This window comes from Camelus ferus, chromosome 19, assembly GCF_009834535.1.
Source record: "Camelus ferus isolate YT-003-E chromosome 19, BCGSAC_Cfer_1.0, whole genome shotgun sequence".
NCBI classification, from domain to species: Eukaryota; Metazoa; Chordata; class Mammalia; order Artiodactyla; family Camelidae; genus Camelus; species Camelus ferus.
This window is the reverse complement of record NC_045714.1, coordinates 3,705,144-3,726,308: the sequence shown is the minus strand read 5'-3', so window position 1 is coordinate 3,726,308 and position 21,165 is coordinate 3,705,144. Positions and strand designations below refer to the sequence as shown.

The window sequence follows — 21,165 nt, the reverse complement described above, 5'->3', positions numbered from 1 at the left end:
TAAAGCTGGTGGTGCTATTGCTAAAGTTAGGTGATTATAGTGCCTACTTGTAATACTTGGAAAGATAAAACAGCTTCACTTTCTTTTCCTTCTTTTCTGCTCCAGGATTGATTCTCTTAAACTCAGCAGCAAATAGCCACCACCTAACTAGTTTGCATTTCCTTAGCCTCTCAGCTGCTTTCCTGCCTGAAGTATTCAGCTCCTCTAGGCTGTTACAAGCCAAATAATTGTTCCCTTGAATGGAGCCCTCCTCTGTGATCAATACACCTTAGAATGTTTTCCTCCCTGCAGAAATCCTTCGAGTGGGTTTGGGGGGCTCTGTTCTTCGTAATTGTTCCTTTCACCACCGAACATTTTGGTTGGACCCAGAAGAGCGTTTTTCTCCATCCCTCAAAATATGGGATCGGTTTCAAGAAGTTTAGGATTTCACAGACTTCATGCTAGAGAGGGAAACAATTCTAGTTGCTAGAAAGATCAAGATTGCTTTGAGTTCTTTTGAAGCTGGCCGTCTACGCCTCTCCCCTTCTCTGAAGGAGCTGCAGGGGGCTTTTTGTTAAAATGTATTTCCAGTCACCCCAAGCAAGAAATCATCGGCAGTATCCATTTGGACAGTCTGTGTATGTTGCAGGCAGGGTGTGTTTCTGAGTGGAGAATGTTTGCCTCTTAAGTTGGAGTCAAAAGTTGTTAGTGCTAAAATCACCTTCCACAAATCACCATATTATTGCATGTTAGCTATGTGTTTAAATTTCAGAGGCGCTTTCTTCTGATGAAAACCATTTGTGACAACATGTCAGTTGTTCCTTCGGTGATTGTGTCCCAGGCTTTCTCTCCAGACGCAGTGTGGATGAAATTGTCAACGGGATTCAACTATCGGAGAGCTAAATGTGTTATTATTCTGATTTAAAACTAAACTGCCTCTCTTCTCTCTGCTGGGACTAGTTAAGTTCGAGGCCTCCAAGTTCTTCTAACTTAATTCTGAGCTCTCATCCTTTCTATCTGGTTCCCCCAGCAAACATGGAATTCGCCTAAACACATCTCCATCTGACCTGAGGTTCCAGGCCTTTTCAGACTTAACTTTTGTCTCGTCACAGTCCCAGGCCACGAAGCACAGAGGGGACATTCTAACTCTTCCTCTCTTACCCAGTCCCCCTCCTGTCCTGGTTTTTGAGTCTTCCAAATGGAAAGTTTCAGCCATCTCAGTTGGTGATGCGCCCATTTCTTCTTGTTGAACCACAGTCCGATGGAGTTGCACCTAGAGGAATTATGCAGGTTCTTGTCACTTTGTTGTTAGCCAAATACTTGGGAAGTTCCAGCACCTCAAAGAGTTGGCACTTAGAAAAGCAGAACTTTCCTGGCTTGGCCGGGGAGGCGTGTGTAGGAGATACGAAATGGCCTGCACTCTGTTCAGCAGGGAGTTCCAACAGAGAGAGGGAGAGAAGCTTCTGGTGGACGGCCCAGCAAAGGGGCCTGTTTTCCCTGCTTCTCTCCCCACCCCCTAACTCCCAGCCTGTCCTTTAAATAATCCTTCCTCATTCCACTTTTGTGGTTGGGGGGGTGGGGGTGGCGATAATTAGTCACAGCTCAAAAGAGTGCTGAATGCTTTTCTTTAAGCCATGCCTGCTACAGAGAGGAAACATGCAGGCAGTTCGGAGTGTGGACACCCCAGTCCTAGTTCCTGGGCTAAATGCTGGTGGTTGGAACGTTTTGACACCAGGCCTTTTGCTTCTAGCCTGGGCGTATTTTTCTACTTTGTAATTTAACGTGTATCTTTTTTTCATGTTCCTGCCTCACCGGGAGATTGTAAGATTCAGCGGGGTGGTCTGGGAAAATACTCTGCCTTGCAGAACTCAGAGATCAGAACTCTGGGTACCCAGAAAACCACCTCCAACCTGAACCCGGTGTTAACAATGAGAAACTTATTTACGTGAAGGCTGGTTTCTCATTGGTCCACAGGGGCTGATGGTAATTGTGTGTCTCAAAAAAAAAAAAAAAGCTTTTTTGTATCTTCCGACAAGATGACAAGTGGCATAGTAATTTGACTTAAAGAAAGAACAACCTAGTGTTTAAAAAATAACTCCTTAGGCATCTGACCATTTTGTTTGAAATCAACTGTGAGTTTCTTTCCTCCTACCCCTGCATAAAGATGGGGGATTGTCTTAAAAAGGTGGGTTTGTTGTTAGAACTTCAAAATAACTGCCCCTGTGGGGCAAGTTCTCAGTCTCCCTAAACGTGAACGTAATTTGCTCTGTTTCAGCTTGGCTGAAGAGGAAATAAAAACAGAACAGGAGGTGGTAGAGGGCATGGATATCTCTACTCGCTCCAAAGGTGAGTAAAAACCTTGTATCGTCTATTCCAGAGCAGAGGAGGAAATTGGAATTTCTTTTTCTTGTTGTGGTGGTGCAGTGAAGTGTGGCTTACGAGCCAAGGTTGCAACACTCCTCCGATTTTGAGATGTGGCACCTCTTTGATGGATGAACCTAATTTATAGAGAAATCTCCTTTTGATCTTCTTTCCCTTGCGTGTCTGTGTAGGTGTTCTGATCTGTCGGGGAATTGTCCCGTGAGTGAATTTTGCGTGTGTGTCATGACCGAGGGCGGCCGGCTACCTCTCTGCAGGGTGACTTTCAGGAATCAATTTAAATAAAGCATGTTCTAGAAGCCACTAGAGTCGCCAGCTGCTGCTAGGTTTCTGATTTTAATAACAGGCCTCTTTGGAATCGCAGAGGTGGAACGAAGTTGACCCACTTCATTGAGATAAAAAGGAAATGTTAGGACTTCCTGGAATGCTGGGGCACGTGTTTGCATGTAGGACGCAATTTTGCAAATTACGGTAAATGTGGTGTCTGCTTCTGTTCAGAATCTCTTGTATTAGAACTCCTTAAAATCTTCCGATGGAGGGGTTGGTACTTTTTGTTTGACCCCTGTGAGACTGGACGAGGTTTCCCACAAGGAAGCAGTTACCCACGTGGGCCTTCTGGGTGCTTTTAGAAATGAGCTGCTGGAGGGTTTTTTCACCTCTTTGGTTGACGAAAGTGCTCATCCCCAAAACTTAATGGTTGTACCACGGCGCTGTCATTCCTTCAACAAGTCACCGAGTACCTGCTCTGAGCACACACATGGCAATGGGTTCTGGGGGAGGCAGGAGGGCTAGAGAGAGGGACACTATGGACTCTGCCAGAGAGTCCCATCTTGCTCAGAGCGTCACAAAAAGTGGCTCCATAAAGCGGTTGGATCCAACAGAGCTTTTGGAGGATTTTTGTAAGATAGCATGTCATTCGGTGCAAAGATGAGGGTCAGATAGTGGCGGCTGGGACCTGGGATGCGGGTGCTGGCTGTTGTGGGGGGCTGGCATACCAGATGGGGCTGGGCCTGGTTCTGGGAGGAGGGGATGCATCTCAGGTGGGGAGGCCAGGCCTGGTGGGTGGTCTGTACCTGGGGGAGTTGGGGGGAAGGACATTGGGAGGGAGGGAGAGCCCAGTCAGAGGGTGGCTGCCCTTCACCACAGCCCCCACTCAGCAGCCCATGCTGGCCAGCAGCACCTGAGCCATGGGGGAGTCTGAACAAGGAAAGAACCTTTCTGAAGAGATGTTTTGAGGAGACAGTTGCTGATGGGGAAGCACGTTCGAAGCCCCTTGTTGTGGTCAGAAGGTGTGGAGTGAGCCCAGAGCATGGGGGCCGGGAGCCGGGGCTTTGTCCTTGCTCTGCCACCCACTTGACACTTTCTGTCTCTGCCTCTCTGTTTTCTTATCTGTAAAGTTGGGTATCGCATTAGATTCTAAGATTCCTTCTACCTTGGGCTTCTCTTGTGAAAATAACCCTTTGCTGGTGGCATGTATGAAGGCTGTACTTATAGGATCCAGGAGCCTTTTCTTAGCTGGGAAGAGGTGGGAGGTGGTGTTACCATTTTGCAGATGAGGAAACTGAGGCTCCTAGTGGTTATGTCTCCCAGGTAGTAAGTGTAGGAGGGGAGCAAACCAAATCAAGGCTCTGCATCCAAGGAGGTGCCTCCTTCCTGAGCCCTTGGTGCCTGGAACGCCCTGGAGCCCCGGCGTGGAGACTTCTTCCAAATGGTCAACACTGGGGACTGACCACTGGGTGGAGGCCTGCCTTGCTCAGGCCCTGCCCTCTGCGTGTGAAGACCCTTCTTCTCTTCCCCTTGAGTGTGGAGATCTTGCTTCTTCTTTCAGACCCCTTAGATTCTCCTGGCTCTTCACCCCATGTCTGGGATCATCATTGTCCCTCTTTCTTATCTGCCCCACCCCCATTCTCTCTGACAGCAGCCAGGGCCAGGGTGATCTGGGAAGAACACGTCTTGCTGAGTCCTTCTGCTGACCTTCCAGGGCCCTCAGCCTCCAGTCTGAAGTCACTGGGACCTACCTGTCTGGCCTGACCCCTTCAACTTCCTTCAGCTTTGTTTACCTTGGGACGTTCTGTGCCCTGGACTGGTTCTCTCCCTGACCCCACTGGAGCTCCCCAGCCTCCTTCCCCTCTGCTCCCTCCTGGGGGGGCCCTTTACTGGGAACACGCTGCTCTGGGTCCTGCTGCAGATTTTCTCATCTCTCAGGTTCATCTCAGATGGGGCTCCTCAGAGAGGCCTCCGGTGGCCACCCAGTCCACAGGAGCCATTCCATCCTTTTCTGTTACATTAAAAAAAAACCAAACTTCTAATTTCAGAGCAGTTTTAGATTTCTGGGTAAGTTGTGATGATAGTACAAAATGTTCCTGTATCACCCCCCCCACCTACACACACACACACACACACACACACACACACACACACAGAGTTTTCCCCCTATTATGAACATTGTACATTATTATGGTCCGTTTGCCACAATGAATCGGTATTGGCGTGTTATTATTACTAACTCGGGTTCATGCTTTGTTCAGATTTCCTTAGTTTTCCACTGAGTTCCCTTTTCTGTTCCAGAATCCCACCCGGGATCCCGCAGGATGCTTAGTTATCATGTCTCCTTTGAATTCTCTCGGCTGTGGCAGTTTCTTAGACTTTCCTTGTTTTCGATGGCCTTGAGAACTGGTCAGGTACTTTGTAGGATGGGATCTCCATTGGGGTTTGATTGCACTGGGGCAGGCTGGAGTTACGGGCTTCTGGAAGGAAGAACACAGACTGGCGTGCCATTTACATCATGTCATATCAAGGGTACCCGTTATCAACGTGATTTGTCCCTGGGGATATTGACCTTGATCACTTGCCTGAGGGCGGGTTTGTCAGGTTTCTCCTTTGGAATGAAGTCACAGTGCCCAGCGCACACTTACGGAGGGGGGTGTCATGCACCACCTCCCTAAGGCCAGAGTATCTACATAAATTATTTGAAATTCTTCTGGGTGGGAGATGTCTTGTCTCTCCCAGTTATTGGTTTGGTCGTTTATTTAGATCAGCACAGACTCAGCTATTTTATATTCTAGGTTTTAGTCCAGTACTACTTAATTTACTTTGTATGGGCTGTCACTTCATACCTGTCAGAATGGCTAACATCAAAAAGTCTACAAATAACTAGTGTTGGTGAGGATCTGGAGAAAAGGGAACCTTTGTGCACTGTTGGTGGGAATGCAAATTGGTGCAGTCATTATGGAAACCAGTGTGGAGGTTCCTCAAAAAACTAAAAATAGAACTACCATATGATAACAGCAGTTCCACTTCCTGGGTGTATATATATGGAATAAAAAAGAAAAGTAATTTAAAAAGACACATGCACCCCAATATTTGTAGCAGCCCTATTTACAACACCTAAGATGTGGAAGCAACGCAAGTGTCCATCAACAGATGAGTGGATAAAGAAGATGTGTATGTGTGTTTGTATATACATACACAATGGAATATTACTCAGCTATAAAAAAGAATGAAATTTTGCCATTTGCAGCAACATGGATGGACCTAGAGAACATTAGGCTTAGTGGGGTAAGTCAGGCGAAGACAAATACTGTATAGTATCACTTACATATGGAATCTAAAAGATAAAACAAACAAATGTATACAGCAGAACAGAAACAGACTCACTGATACAGAACACAAACTAGTGGTTACCAGGAGGGAGAGAGAAGAGGGTATGGAATTAAGAGACACAAACTACTATGTATAGTATAGATAAGCCACAAGGATATACTGTACAGCACAGGGAAGAACAGTCATCCTTTTGTAATAACTTAAAGGAGTATAATCTGTAAAGATACTGAATCACTATACTATATCACTATACACCTGAAACTAATATAATACTCTAAATCAGTGACAAAATTGTACTTGCAATTAAAAAAAAAATTAAAAATTGTAGGGCAGCCCAGCAGGCAGGCTTTGGACCGGCATCCTGTCCTCTGAGACGTTTGAAGAAAGCCAGTCTGCAGCTGTTTGGATGGATTTTCGTAGGTATTTTGGAACCTCTGTTATGGTGGGGAAACGTGAAGGGGAAGGGATCACCTGGTTTTGAGGGAGCCCATCCTCTCTTCCCAGGGTCTGCCTTGGACGGCTTTCATTGTGTGGGGCTGAGCATCCTGGTCATCAGATGGCCAGGTGACTGGCTACTTCTGTGTCTAAGGAACCTTTCCTAATGAGCCTCTTGGGTCAGGCAAGGATGTCGCCTTCACAAAGGCCGGGGGGTTGTGATACTGGGTTGCTGGGGTTCTGAGAGCTGAAGTCAACCTGCTCAAAACGTGATGCTTGCAGAGGTGGGGGCCAAGGCTTGTCTCTCTTTGCATCCTAATTATCTCCAAATCCATGTTGTGATGGTGTGGGCTCCGTGAACACGTACTTCCTCGTCTAGCCTGCTTTTCTTATGGTTTGGGAAATTTGGTGCTTCAGCCCCAACCTGATACTGTCCAATCAGGCTTCTTTGGTTGTGAGCAACAGAAGCCAGCTCTGGTTAATTGGAGCAGAAAGGGGTGGACTGGGAGGTGGTCAGTTGGCTCATAGGGTCGATGGATTGGCTGGAGGTTCAGGGCTGCTCTGGGAATAGGACCTCGTGTATAACCTCCTCAGGGTTAAAAGGACAAAGTGCCCAGGGAGAGTCCCTTACCTAGTGTCACGTTTCTGCCCTTTGGCCAGGGAAGGGCTGGTATCTAGACACCTGGACCCACCAACGTTGCTCCCACTCGGGAAGAGATACTTCCTCAAAGGAAGGTGAGGTGTCTACCCAGGAGTCTTGGGAAACTGGCAACATCATCCTCTGTTGTGGGTGGATAAGAGGCCCAGAGCTGCCCTGTGCTGGGGAAACTTAGACCCTCTGACAATAATTGACTCACAGTTCTTTAATTCTATTCCTACATCTAGTTCGTACGACCTTTCAGGTTCTCTAACTAAATTTCAATTTGTCTACCCTCTTCCCCCTGACACGTACTCACTCATTAACTAAGTAATTCCCAAGCCAGTCATTGCCATTACGCCAGCCTTGGCATTTACCGGGGCATTTTAGTTCTCAGGAGACAAAGCTTTCGAGCTTTCAAGATGTCAGGTTGACATTTGTGTCCGAGGGTAATGATCTGCGGAAAGATGCTCAAGTAGAACTCGAAGTACCGTCTAGATGCCAGGCGCGTTTGCCTAGCTGATGTTTTCTGAGTACTTACTGGGTGCTGGGTATTATATACAGATTACTTTGATTCTCCTAATAATGCTGTGTTGTTGTTCCCATTTTACGTTTAAGGAAATGGAGGCTCAGAGGGATTGATGAAGCAACGAAGTGGAGAAATAGGGTCAGGTTTTATCTTTGATTTTAAACCTTTGTACTTAGTCACGAACTCCATCTCAAGGATCCCGAGTGAGTTGTCTTCAGGGGTCGGCGGTAGATCAGTGAATGTAGCTGGTATCCAGGATGCGGGGCCCTTTGGTGAGTGGGAGGGTATCTGTCCTAAGGGGGGGACTGTGCCTCCATCTGATTGCTGACCAGCAGGAATATGGATCACTTGGTGTTGCCAGCTGGGATTTTTTTTCCCCTTTAAAAATGCCTGATTTAGAAACGTGATCCATGCAGCCTTGTTTCTGAAAGACCATGCATGAACCCAACAGAACACATCTCCGGGTCACAAGTGGCTGAGGGTTATAGGTTTGCATTCTCTGCCTGAGACTTGTCACAGCCCAGTTCATTGCATGACTGGCCACACGATGCAGGAGTCGAAACAAGCCCCTCCAAGGCCAGGGACTTGAAGTCTGAAAAATGATGCTGGGAGCTCAGTGTCTCCATACAAAGGCTCCCCTGTTTGAGCTGCTTGTGTCTTGATCCTGCTACGTGTGCATTTTGCAGTAATGATTGTGCTGTGCGGATGCCAGGCTGCCAAAGCTGAAACCATTTTTTAAAATGTCTGTGTAGCGTCACCCGCACAAGGGAACGAGCCACTTGGAAACCATGCACAGATGCAGCGGAAGTCCAAGATATTAAAATCTTGAACAGTATCATTCTTGCTGAGATTTGCCTGGGTATGGATATGTTTTCTGAGACAGGATGCTGGAGAATATACAATTATAGCAATTTGCTCACCAGCCCCAGACCTTAATTAGTACAGGATCCTCGTTCTCACTGTTGTATGTAAATTAAGACTGTTTCACAAAGGGATAGTTTATGAGGATGGCTATGAGATAGAGACCTTCTGTCATTTATTTTTTTCAAGGAAATTCTTTAAGAAAATATAACCATAAACACTCTTAAATCACAGTGCGATGCTGAAGTGCTGAGAATTTTTCTTTTAAAAAATGAGCATCGATATTTTTAACTATTTTGGCTCTTCTACATCTCCTGCAGCCCCAGAAGTGCCATCTATATACTGTGCAATGGGAGGAATTTATTTGCGACTTAGATACTACCAGATTGTTCCTCTCCCAACAAGGTCTAAAATATCCCGGAACTCTGAGGATGTCGCATAACGGCTTTCCAAATGAGAAATCTCCCTTCTCTTGGCCAGCATAGCATCCACCGTGCATCTGTTCTTGGAGTCCTGTCGGCACCGTCCGTGCAGTTTATCTTTGTGGTTCACTTGTGAGAAATTTTGCATTTGCCCCATTTTTGAAGCCTGACCCACGTTACATGTTTAGGTGACTACTATTATTCCAGAAGACTGTGATCTAAAGTAGACCGTTTTCAACCTTAGTTGAAAAAAAAAAAACCGTCTCTTCTTTTTCTTCCTCCAAATGCCTGTGGAGTTTATGTAGTCGGACTGAGGCCAGTGTAGAGACCCTGCCACTTTTTTTTTTTTTTTTGCCTGAAAGTTTTAAACAGTAGTTATTTCATTTTGTTCCTCTAATGAGGGTTCCTTTACTGTTGACTTGAGGAAGGTAAGTTTGACAAGCCCGATCTCAGAGTGAGGGTGAGTGCAGTGTTACGGGGCCCTCCCAACACTCCCCCTTCACCCCATTCTCTCCACCTGCCTCCAGCTTTCCTGGAACCCAGAGATCCATCCTTTCAAAGTGATCAGTAATATGGTTTTTAATATGTTCATAGAATTTTGCAGCTGTCATCACAATTTAATTTTAATTCATTTTTTGATATATATATGGTTATTGAAATATAGTCAGTTTACAATGTTGTATCAAAATCACAGTTAATTTTTGAACATTTTCATCATCCCAGTTAGATACCCTGTGTTCCTTAGCAGTCACTCCCTGTTCATTCCTCCTTTACCCCAGCCCCTGACGACCGCTCATCTACTTTTTTTTTTCCATCTACTGTCTTATTTTGGACATTTCATAGAAATGAAATCATACAGTGTATGAACTTTTGTGTCTGACTTCTTTCACTTAGAATACTGTTTCCAGGGATCATCCCTGTGGCAGCACATATCCATCCTCAATTCCTTTTTATGGCTAAGTAATATTCCACCATCACATTGTTACCCATTAGTCCACTGATGGACATTTGAGTTGTTCCCTCTTTTTGGCTGTTGTGAAGAACGGGGCTGTGAATGTTCATGAACAGGTTTTTGTGGGGAAGCATATTTTCATTTCTTTTGGGTGTAGACCTGGGAGTGGGGTTGTGCCGTCCTGGGGTAACTCTGTTCCCCTCTTTGAGGAATGTACAGACTCGGGAACACACCTAAGTCTCTTCCATGTTTCCTCTCCACCCTGCAGCTTCCCTACTAGCAATTCTGTCTCTGACCTCTTCACAGTCAGACTTCTTAAGAGCAGTGTCTGGGCTCGGGTCTGGGTGTCCTCGCCTCCTGCTTCGTCCTGCCAGCTCCGCTGTCGTCCCACTGAGTCCCTGCTTGTTTGCTGGCAGGGCTGGGCTGTGCTTCCTGTGGACCCCATGTTGCTTTTTCCGGTGGATGTTTTCAGGACTCATGTGCCTTGATCTAGCGGAGGCCTTGGGCACTGCTGATCCTTCTTCTCCTGGACACTGTCTCTTCCTGTGCTTTTCCTGTTTTCTTGGCTCCTTCTCGTCTCTCCACCTATAAATGTTGGAGTTGCTGAAAGCTGGGCTCTGTCCACATCTCTCCCAGCATGTTCTTTCCCTGGGTGAGCTCGCCCACATCTGTAGCTTTATGACTCACAGGTATTTTCTTTCCAACCCAGATCTTTTTCCTGAGTCATGATGCAGAGGGCCAGCTGCCGACCTGGCCACTCCTACCTGTTGTTCATGGGTGTCTCAAACGCAGCATGTCCAAAACCAATCTCACATGTCAACCTTCCCTTCTGCTCCCCACCTGCCCCCCAACAAAACACCTGCTTCTGCACCATGACCAATAAGCCAGGACTCTGCCAGTGGGCTAGAACAGGGATATGGGACTGATCCTCCGTTCTTCTGTCCTTTGCCCTTTTTGTGTCACTTACTGACAATAATATATTCTAAATATCACTCTTCAGGTTATTACCAGCGAACAGCACTTCTCTTTTAGCTGGTCTCCTATCTCCATCTGCTCCACCCTCTCGATCTTTCTAAAAGGAACATCTCTTCCAGCTGCCACCTCCTACTTTATAAACTCTTAAGGGCTTGATTCTTGGTTTTAGGATGAGATCATAATTCTAAAATCCTTACGTACTGGCCCTGCCCACCTTTCCAGCCTCCTGTCTCCACATTCTCCTTTCTTTCCTCCAGCCACGCTGATCTTCCAGATCCTCAAAAGAGCCATCTCTGGCCTGGAAGACCCTCCCCTCGTTTTTCTCTCCTAACCTCCCACCCCCACCAGATTCTAAGGCTCCCAGTGAGGGCGGGCCCTGCCTCTTGTTTTTGTGCGTCTTCTTGTCCCCTGGGCCCATTTTACTGCCACTGTGCCCTTTCTGGTTGGTGTACAGTAAATATCTATTTTGAACGAATGAGTGAATGAGTTGACTGTGTCTTTCAGGTGGATAGAACTTTACTCCTGGAGAAGGAAGTAAAGGCAGCCTTTCAGCTAGAGAGGATGGCTTTGTTTCCAGCATAATCTGTGCCTGGAAGTAATTACCCAAGCTCAAATGTCTGCTCTCTCTGAAATGACGTGGCCTGTCTGTCCTTTCCTCCAGGGACATAGTACTCTCTGAAATGGCCCCATTCTCTCTGATTTCTTTCCTTCCCTGAATATTCTAATAGACCATTTCCCAAACACGAGTCCAGTTGTCCTGTTCGCCCGCTTCAGGTTGCCACTGGTTCCTGAAGATGACCACAATCCTGAGCAGAGGTTCGAGGCCCCGCCCTATCTGTCCTTGCCAGGATCCGGTCAGTGTGCCTGCGGAAGCTGCCCCTCCTATACGGCCTTCCAGGCCCAACGCTGGTCCTGTGATGTGCCGGGTTCCCTTCTGCCCTTCACCGAGTCACACCTTTGTAGATCCTTTATCCTTTTAGACTGCTCTCCCTGAGGACCTGCCTTCCCTCTGCCTTTTGCATGTCCTTGGGGACCCAGGCACCTCTCTTTCTGAGCCTTCATTTATACCTCCTGCAGTGGCGTCCTTTAGCTTCCAGAGTCAAAGTCACCCTGGAAGGTCATTTAAATTGCCCACGAAAGTACAGTCATCAGCTCTGATTAGACATTCGCATGCATCACAAAGGTTTGAGAATTTCCAAGCCAGGCTAAAGGAGGCAAGTCCATGTACACACTTCTAGGCGTCCGGTCATCAAGCCTTGAAGGCTACCACCAGATCCCTCAGATGGGGGTAGGGGGTTCTGCGGTGTCCTGCTCGCCTGCTAGGGTTCGTCCCTTGTCTGCTACATATTGAGCGCCTACAGCTATGCTTGTCTGATAAGGTAGCCACTAGCTGTATGTGGCTGTTTCAATTTACATTCATTTAAAAAAAAAAGAAAGAAAGAATTCCTTCCTCAGCCACATTTCAAGTGCCCAGTAGCCACACGTGGCGAGACGCTTCCATGTTAGCACAGATACAGAACATTGCCATCCTTACAGAAAGTCCTCTTGGACAACACTGCTCTTTGCACAGCGTGTAACATGCTCAAAAGGTAATTATTGTATTGGCATCTTATGTTTTACTTGATTAGATCCTCCTGGGCCTACTCTTTTTTGAAAAGTTCTACAAAGAGGACATGACTCTCTAAACATCTTCCCAGTTTGGCATTTCTTATCCAGGACCCACTGAGCAGCCTTTCTGCTGGGCCTTGTGGCATCTTGGTGCGCTGGCTGGGGGAAGATAATCCAGAAGGGCTGGGCCACCCTCTTTCCAGCCTTTCAAATTCTCTCCTGTTGAGTTCATTCACCTGTGTCTCCTCGCCTAAACAGACAAGGGGGCTGGGCCCCTCTCACCTCTTTAACGTGGGGCTAGTGATTCATAGTAGCTGCTCAGTAAATGCTTTTTAAATGAAGAATCTCTTAAAAGAATAAAGTCTATTTAAAAAAAAAAAGGATCTCTTCCGAGAAATATAAACTAATTAAGGAAAGAAAATGGTTTACTGGATTTTCCTTTCACATGATAAAATCAGAGCACCTCCTTGCAACAAGCCAAAGTATACAAAGAAAAAGCGAAAAAATCCTCTGCCAGGTAACCTCAGTTTATTCTATTTATTTTGGTGGTGGGGAGGTGATTAGGTTTATTTATTCTTAGAGGAGGTGCTGGGGATTGAACCCAGGACCTTATGCATGCTAAGCATGCGCTCTACCCCTTGAGCTATACTCTCCCCCACTCGTTTGATATGTTTTCATCAATACTTTTCCTCCCTCTTAGAAAAATGTAGACAAACGTAGACCACATTGGGCTTGAACTGTCTAGAACTTGGTCTTTCTAGCAAAGCATTCCTTATCTCTTGTCCTTCTGTTTCTCTTCCTGCCCTTCTCTGCTTTACTCTGCCTTGAAGGGATTTTCAAGGTTATGTTTAATTATCTTGACAGTCGAGAAGGGTGGAAACCTTGGCAAACAGGGAAATTTCATATTCCATCCTAAAGCTGGGGCAGGGCAGCCTGGAAGATTGTACCATGTAGAAATGGGGACCCTGTGTGGCTGGAACTTGATTTCTCTCTTTTTTTTTAAAGAGAAGCTAGTGATCTGGATTTCTCGATACAGTGTCTCCCCATTTTTAACTACTGACAACTAACTTAAAGAATCACCCAGCAGTGGGTGGACTGGATTGAGTCTGGGGTCCTTTGATGGGCCACCACTGGCCCAGGCCTTAGCTGCCAGTTTCCCTGGATGGTTTCCTGGAGATGGCTTCCTTTCTGCATCACTGGTTCATTTCATCAGCTGTCACTCCAGCCCTCTTCCTCATAAGGCTGACCTGGTTTTGTCCTTCACCTCCTTAATGAGCCTCTAGTAACTGCCCCCCCCCCCCATCCCCGCACAGGAATGAGGGGACCGTCTTTCAGGCCAGCTTTTCCTTGGGTGAGGACCAGATATAGTAGTGGGTGAGTTGTTTGACAAATATCTTTACCATCTAGACCTCCATTCAGGCCTGGTGAGATGCTTTCCTCTGAGAAGCCCGAGGGAATGGAGCAGGAGACAGGGAAGAGCAGATTTAATATCTCTTGACTCAAGCCTGTTGAGTGGTAAGAAGGAAGATGAACTTGAAACCTAATTTTTTACTTTCCTTTTTGAGCTTCTGTTGCCTCCTTCTCGTGCTTCACTTGCCATCAGTGCTTGCGGGATGGGCCCTGGGGCTTCACCCTGCCGGGGCAGGGCAGGAGACTGGGCGAGGATTAAGGGAGGTGTTGAAAAGAGATCTTCAGCCTTAAAGGGGTCTGATAAGAAAAAGGGCGAATAATCAGGACTAAAAAATGTGGTTAAATGGTCATCACAATGGGGGGTCGCTCAGTGGGGAGTGTGTTTTCCCTGGAGAAAGTCATTCCTCTTTTTTAATGCTAAATGATTCTGAAACAATAGCTCTCCCCCAGAAGAAAGGAGAGCGTTAGGAAATGGGAGGCCTGAGAAAACCTCCTGAGTTTCCCCCCAGTAATTGTGTTTAGCTGCAAGGGCCCCATCACGTTCAGGATATAAATCCTCGCTTAATCCCCTCCTTTGAGGGAAATGGGTTCTTTAGGGCAGAATCGAGAATGGCTGAGTATCTGTTGACAAGGGAATTTCCTCTAGTTTCTTTTAGACCCTGAAATGGCCGGGCTCCCTTTTGTGTAATCTTCCCCATCGACTTCACAACCATCCGGCCGTCCTGGTTTGCTGCTGGGACAAATTCTTAGACCTGGGAAGAAAAACTGGAGTTTCCAGTGAGTCAGGCCTGTGGGCACATCTCGGAGCCCAGTGGCCCTCCGCGGTCGCTCATGTAGCTGGTCAGAGGTGTGTTCAGAGGGTGCCTGTGAGCCAGACCTGGCATTAGGGACTGGGCTGCGTCACAGAAAGACAGAAAAACTGATCAAACTCACATGGTGGGGGAGACACAATATACAAGTGAACCAGCCAAAAAGAAAATAAGTTTTGACAATGTTTAGCAAGAGAGGACCGCAAAGAAGGCGGCAAAGAAAAACTACTTCAAGCTGATACAATAAGGGGCCTGGACGCTGGGGTGGTCAGGGAAGGCTTCTCTGGGGAGGTGACCTTTAAGCAAAAAGTTGACGCCAACTATGTAGATTGATCATAGAACATTCAAGATGGAAGAGTCAGCGAGTACAAATGAGCTTGGCTCCTTAGAGGCTGCTGCGGTTAGGGCTGAATGAGAGGACGAGAAACGGTGGGTGGGCCCAGATCCCTGGGGCCTCGATAAAGTGCCTCCGATAAACCCCTGGGTGGCTTTTCAGCAGAGGACTGCTTGTTTTATTTAGGTTTGAAGAAGACTGCTGGCCAGGGCAAGTGAATGGTCACTGGGTGCCCACTGGGAAGGCTGGACTGAGCAGGCGCACGCAGAAGTGAGGGTGGGCAAGGGAGGAACCGCCCTCTGCAGAGCACTCGCTGTGTGCCAGACCCCACGTAGGCGCCTCCCAGCCATCATCCTAGCCCTGAGAGGTCCGCATTCCTCCTGCACGTTGCACGTTACTAGGATTCTCTCCCAGGCTTCCTGAGCCTCAATTGAGTAGGGAGGAGAGGGCCTTAGGAGCCTCCTAGGGTGGAAGGTCAGTCCGGAAGGGTGGGGTCGGGACTGTGGGCCACCACCTGGTGCTTCTGCTTTGATCTGGGAGGAAATCCTTGAGCCCTGAGGGGATTTCGAGCCTGGTCTGGTTGAACTTGTGTCTGCCTGGGAGGACTGACTGTAAGAGGTGGTATTTCTCATCAGTGAGCCCATTTCAGAATCAGGCCAGGAAGAACAAATCTGGTGCAAAGCAAGATGAAGATACAAAAAGACTTGGGGAAACTGGGTTTGAGATTTCTGGGTTAATGTCATTCCTTGGCCCTGGCACCTTCTTCTACAGGAGAATCACCTACCAGTAATAACTGGTGGTGCTGTGATGTGCTGTTCACTGTACATGCACTGCCTCGTTTCTTCCTAACTGTCCTTTAAGGGAGAGTCTTACCATTTACAGCTGAATTGACTGAGGCACAGAGAGGCTAAGTAACTTGGCGAAGGACACACAGCAGGAAGGTGGCGGGGCTTGGATTCAGACCCAGTGGTGTGGCTCTGGAGCCCACACACTGAACAGCTGTGCTGTGTTGACATTGGCTGACACCAGACATGTCCCCTTAGTGATGGAGAATTTCAAGGTGGTGCTCTGTACCTCAGGGAAGTCAGTGACTGGTTTGAAGGGCTTTGGAGTGGGACCCAGCTGTTCCCAGCATGATATTTTGACCTGCGTGCCTTAAGCCCATTACCTCTCTGAGCCTCACTTATGAAATGGGTACAAAAATACCATCCTGACCTCATGGGATTCTTGGGGAGGGTTTGTTAAGTAGCTTCTTAAAAAACAGTACCTGTAAATCTCGTGAGCCCAGTTTGAAAAGGAAACAGAAGTGTTTTCCCCTCCTTAATATGTATCCACAAATTCCTAGTATTTCTCCTGCTCAGCTTTTTGTCCATCTTTAATCAGTTTCTCAGTCTTTATTTCTAGATTGAATATATTCTATTTTTCTATATTCATTCTGTATTTACTAGCCACTTCGTTATGGACTTATATTTCCCTGGGCTTCAGCTTTCTCATCAATAAAACAAGGCGGCTCTGGCCCTGCCTCCTTGTAGGACTAAGGTGAGGAGTAAGTAAACTGACATTGTATTTAGAACAGTGTTTTACAGGTGGTAAATGGTCAACAAAAGGCAACTATTATTATTTGTTTCTGGCTGTCCTCCCACGGGGGAAGGCCCCTCCCTGGGTAGTTCCCTGGGTAGCCCAGATGTCTAGTAGTTGCTCAGTGACTATTTGTTGACTGACTGGTGCCCATTGTTTTCTTCTCTTTGAAACCTGAAGTCAGGGCCGCCAGGTGAAACATAAGGCATCGTTTTCCTTCTTAATGGCTGCAGATGCCTCCGTGGGTGGTGTATTTACACAAGGTTAGACCTGCCTGGCAGCTCGCTGCAAGTTTTCTTTACACCAGGGTTTCTCAACATCGGGCACTATTGGCATTTTCTAGGCCTGATCATTTTCTGTTGTGGGGGCGGTCCTGTGCGCTGTGGGGTGTTTACCAGCATCCCTGGACTCTACCCAGTAGATGCCAGTAGGAACCCCTCTCTTTGCCTAGTTGTGACAACCAAAATATGTCTCTAGACATTCAGTGTCCCTTGGGGCGACTGGGTTGAGAAGCACTGTTTCTCACTATTCCAGACACCTGAGCCCCTTAAAAGTGGCACGTGATTAATGCCGGGGCGGGTGGGGGGGTGTTCTGTACTGCTGTGTGCCGGGGGCTGCAGGTGCAGACCTGGTCCCTGGCTGGTGAGGTCTGTGGCCTGTAGTGAGAGTTCCACAGATCTTGTTATTATCATCCATGTCCCCAGGCCAGAGCCATTTAAAAATACCTTAAATAGTTAAATACGTGAATGTGATCAGAAAGAACTCAAAGAGGAGTTCAGTGTTTACTGATTCCCTGGGTGTTCCTCCAGGCCTTTGCAAACCCACAGCCACGCAGCTCCATTTCTTCCACCCAGGTTCTATTTCTGGCCTTTTTTGACTTGATTTTGTTCCACGCCAGTGCATAAAGACGTGATTCCTTCTTCATTTCATTTTGTGGCTGTATCTCAGTCCCCTGTGGATGACACTGAAGTTACTTCCCATCTTTGGCCTCCAGAAGGCATGTTGCAGTGGCCATGCTAATCATCCTTCTGTGCACTCTTAACAGCCCGCAGCCCCCAATATCCAGGTGATGTTAAGGCGTCCTTTTGACCAGGGTAATCTGGGTGACATTCTGGACCTAAAATCTTTGCTTCCTCAAAAAAAGGGTGATGAGATGAGACTGTAGAGGGCCTGTCCCTTCTTCCCTGGTGTCTTCCTAGAGAATTTTCTTTGTCTTCCTTAAGGTGACTTATTGAAAGGCCAGACCCCGCCCAGGGCGTGTAGAGGGATGTTGCCTGGTTACCAGCAGCGGTACCTCTTCCTTCATCTGCCCCCTTCCCTGAAGCCTGTTCGTTCCCCGTTTCTTCCCTCACCCACTTCTTTGCTTCAGCTGCTGTCGGCAGTCTTTTTGTTTCGGAATTGGCCCCGTGATGCTGCAGTTCCCCATTGCAGTTAGCAAGCCACCCACCAGCACCTGAGCTTTATGAGAACCTGAGCTGAGTCCTGCAGCCTAGATAAATAACGCACACAGGTTTCAACCACTAGAACCAGCTCCTCCTGCAAGCTCTCCCCTCCACCAGCTACGCAGTAAAGACCAAAGGCAGTGGGTTCCTCCACATTTTCTTTGTGGTGATTTGGCGGAGTTTTTAGGGCCTCAAAGATGTACGCGCGTCAGATGTAGCCTTCCGGGCCTGGACCTGCTGAGGGGGCGGGTGAGGCGCAGCGTCTTTTCTAGCAGGGAGTTGGGCCCTGCCTCCCCCTCTTGGTTAGGACTGAAAGAGCTTGGCATTCTGGAACCAGGAAATTCCTGTTGAGATGTTGTCGGTTTTTCCAGAAAGCTTCATCTCAGCTGAGGGGGGAGAAAGGGCTCTGTGGTTGCAATTGCCTCTTGTTGTTGAGGGCTAAACAGTGAATTCATTTGTAAATCAGCCTCTTCTCCCTAGATGGAAGCAATTTCTGTCTTGCCAGGAGAGTTTGGAAGTTCATCTTTTACATATGAATGTGCCCATTAATCACCACTTCTGCATTATTGAGAGAGAAAGAGAGGGAGAGAGGGAGGGAGAGAGAGGGAGAGAAGGGCAGAGGAGGAGGGAGGGAAGGGGGAGGGGGGAGGCGAGGGAGAGGAGGACTGTATGTGTAGTGGGAAGATGGTTTTCTCATTTCTAGGAGAAAAGTAATTGGAAACAATTATTTCAGGACACCTTCAAAATGCAAACACCCCAGCATCCTGCCACCCAACTCCCTTCCGATATTCTCCCGCCAGCAAGCGGAACCACTGCAATTTGTTGTGTTTATTCACATCAGTGAAATAAATGGCTCTTTGGTGCTTGCCCTGAAGATCTTCAGCTTAGCCGAGCTGCTTTCTGTCGAGGGTGATAAATTAGAGCCAGAAGCCTGGGGCCATGAAGGCAGGTTGGCCCGGCCTCAGGCTGCCTGATTGCAGGGAGGTGAGGGTGTCCTTGCCCCGCTGGGTGACCTGGTGCAGACGAGACCGGGGCTGGCCTGGTAAGTGGTGACTCTTAGCCTGTCCTCTGCTGCTTCCTCCTCCCCCTGGGAGAGGCCGCGGAGGATCCGGAAGCAGGACCGTGTGAGCCTCTGTTCTCTAGAAAAGAGAGGCTGGGTCCTCAGAACAGCAGAGCTTTCTCGATGGCAGGTAAGCGCCCCTTCCCAGGGTTACCTGTCCTTCACTGGCTTGGCCTCCGAGGTACCCGGATTCCTGGAACAGTGACATTTCCCCGAGTTGAGAATGACCCCCTTCTTTCCACTACTTCGTCTCCATTCCAGCCCTTCTTTTCCTGATCCAGAAGTTCACAGGCACGTGCGGGAGACCTTGTAGAAGCCCAGCTTAGGCGAGTGCAGCCTTTCCCCGGGAGGCCCAAGTCGGCCAGGCTACCTGCCGCCCTGTCTTCCAGATCCTGTGGGTCCGGGCCACGTTCAGTGTGAGCAGACTATTTGCCTGAGAGTTTCTGTTGCTCACATGTTCCTTGTGGCTGAGACATTCTCTGTTGCAAGAAAAATTTGGCCCCCTCCACCTCCCACACCCCCATCCTTTGCCCCTGGTTTCTCTCATTTCTGCTCTGGGCCTGGAGGAAATTCCGGGCTTTTGTTTCATTATGACGTGATCACTGGCTGGAGAGGGCCCTGAGATTCCTGGGGAGGGGGGTGTGTCTTAGGTACCTGCTCTGTGTCTTTGCAACGATTAACCACGCTCTGCTCTGCTGCTCCCCAGAGAGCAGCGCGGGCTCACGTTTGAAGCCGGTGACAGAGAGGCCTGGCAATTCCTGCGCGCGTGCTCCTGCCTGAGCCAGCACAGGCCTCTGCTCTGGACCCTGCCTCTCAGTTACAGGAGGAGACCTGGACTTGTCACAGTCTGATGGACATGGAGAATCGCCACCTGGGCTGATTCCGGTCTCCACTTTCTATAGGCGGGCGTTTCTGTAGCTGAACTTGCAGCATTGATTTAACCTGCTCCTCAGAGAAATCAGCTCTGTTTTTGGAGGGGGATGGTGGTGGAGAAGGAGGGGAAATGAGGAAAGGAGGATGTGTGTTTGTTTAAAAAAAAAAAAAAGCTACTTTTTGTTTTTTTGGTAGCTGCTGGGCCTCCCCTCCCTTTTGGCCACCACACCCACCTCCCCTCCAGCTACTGTTCATTGAGTGCTTACTGTCTGCTAGATATTATCCTAAAAGCATCACATGAATTAACTCCTTTCATCTGTGGATAACTCCATGAGGTACCACGATCTAGAGGAAGGAAGAGCGGAGGCACAGAGAGGTTAAGTTGCTTTCTTAAGGCCACACTGCAGGGTGGCAGCAGGATCAGGTCCTGACCCCTGTGCACCCCGCCTGTATCATCTGTGACCCGGCCTGATGTCTGTGTAGGGTGATTAACTTGTCTGGGTTTACCTAAGACCGTCCATCTCTGGCTAACCAATGGTTGGTCACCCAGCTTCTTTGGCCTCTGATGCCGGCCCCAGCCTGCTGAGCGGCATTCTCCTTTCCCTCAGTCCCAGCCGTCTTGCCATTGACATCATCAAGGAAGTTTAACACCCGCGAAAACACACTGCACGTCTGGTCCTCGAGGGGAAGTGCCTGGCCTTGAGCTGGGGCCCAGTCCGTCTCCGGAGGAGACAGTTCCTTGTAATCGGTGTGTCATTTCCTAGACTCCGAAGATCGGCAAGTGCTGTGACTCAGGCACCGGATGTGGGCGGGGGGTGAGGCGCCTGGTGTGGCTGGGCCTGGATGGACATTGGGAAGGAGTGTTGGGGGAGGGGAGGTGGCTGTGGAGCCCCTCAGCCTATTTTGTGGTGTCGGCCAGGTTGGGGTGCCACCATTGAAGGTTGGGGGCTGAACATGCTTTCTGGGAGCTGCCTTTGGGGGCAGTGTGCGTTGTCATTAGCGAGTGACACGTGCCCAGTCTTCCACCTTTCTCCCAGTTCCTGGAGCTCCCCAACCCCCACAGCCCACCACCTGCACTGGTAAAAGGCAAAATGAGAGAGTCCTCTTAAAACAGAGAGCCTGGATTAGGAGGTCATCTGGCTACAGAGCTGGCACAAGCTGACCCTGGTGGTTGGCCACGTGTGAGCCTTGGATCCACACTGCCTGAGCTCTCGTCCCAGTCCGGCCACTGGTGTGATCTGGGGCGAGTGACTCAGGGGGAAGGACACAAGGCCTTTCG

At 48.4% G+C, this 21,165-nt stretch overlaps 1 protein-coding gene across 18 annotated transcripts in view; it reads left to right on the top strand.

The window, feature by feature from the left end:
• Positions 1–21,165, top strand: part of ZMYND8 (zinc finger MYND-type containing 8) — a 108,066-nt gene that overhangs the window by 7,702 nt on the left and 79,199 nt on the right. For 14 of the 18 annotated variants that reach the window (XM_006187663.3, XM_006187659.3, XM_006187657.3 and 11 more), the window contains one exon: positions 2,255–2,325. The exons of 1 other annotated variant lie outside the window; for it this stretch is intronic. In XM_006187663.3, the coding sequence (XP_006187725.1) occupies positions 2,255–2,325 (71 nt within the window). Of the gene's footprint in view, positions 1–1,822; positions 2,165–2,254; positions 2,326–18,800; positions 18,996–19,034; positions 19,144–21,165 lie in introns of those variants that run through there. 3 more of the 18 variants (XM_032461307.1, XM_032461302.1, XM_032461310.1) reach the window with 3 other exon arrangements.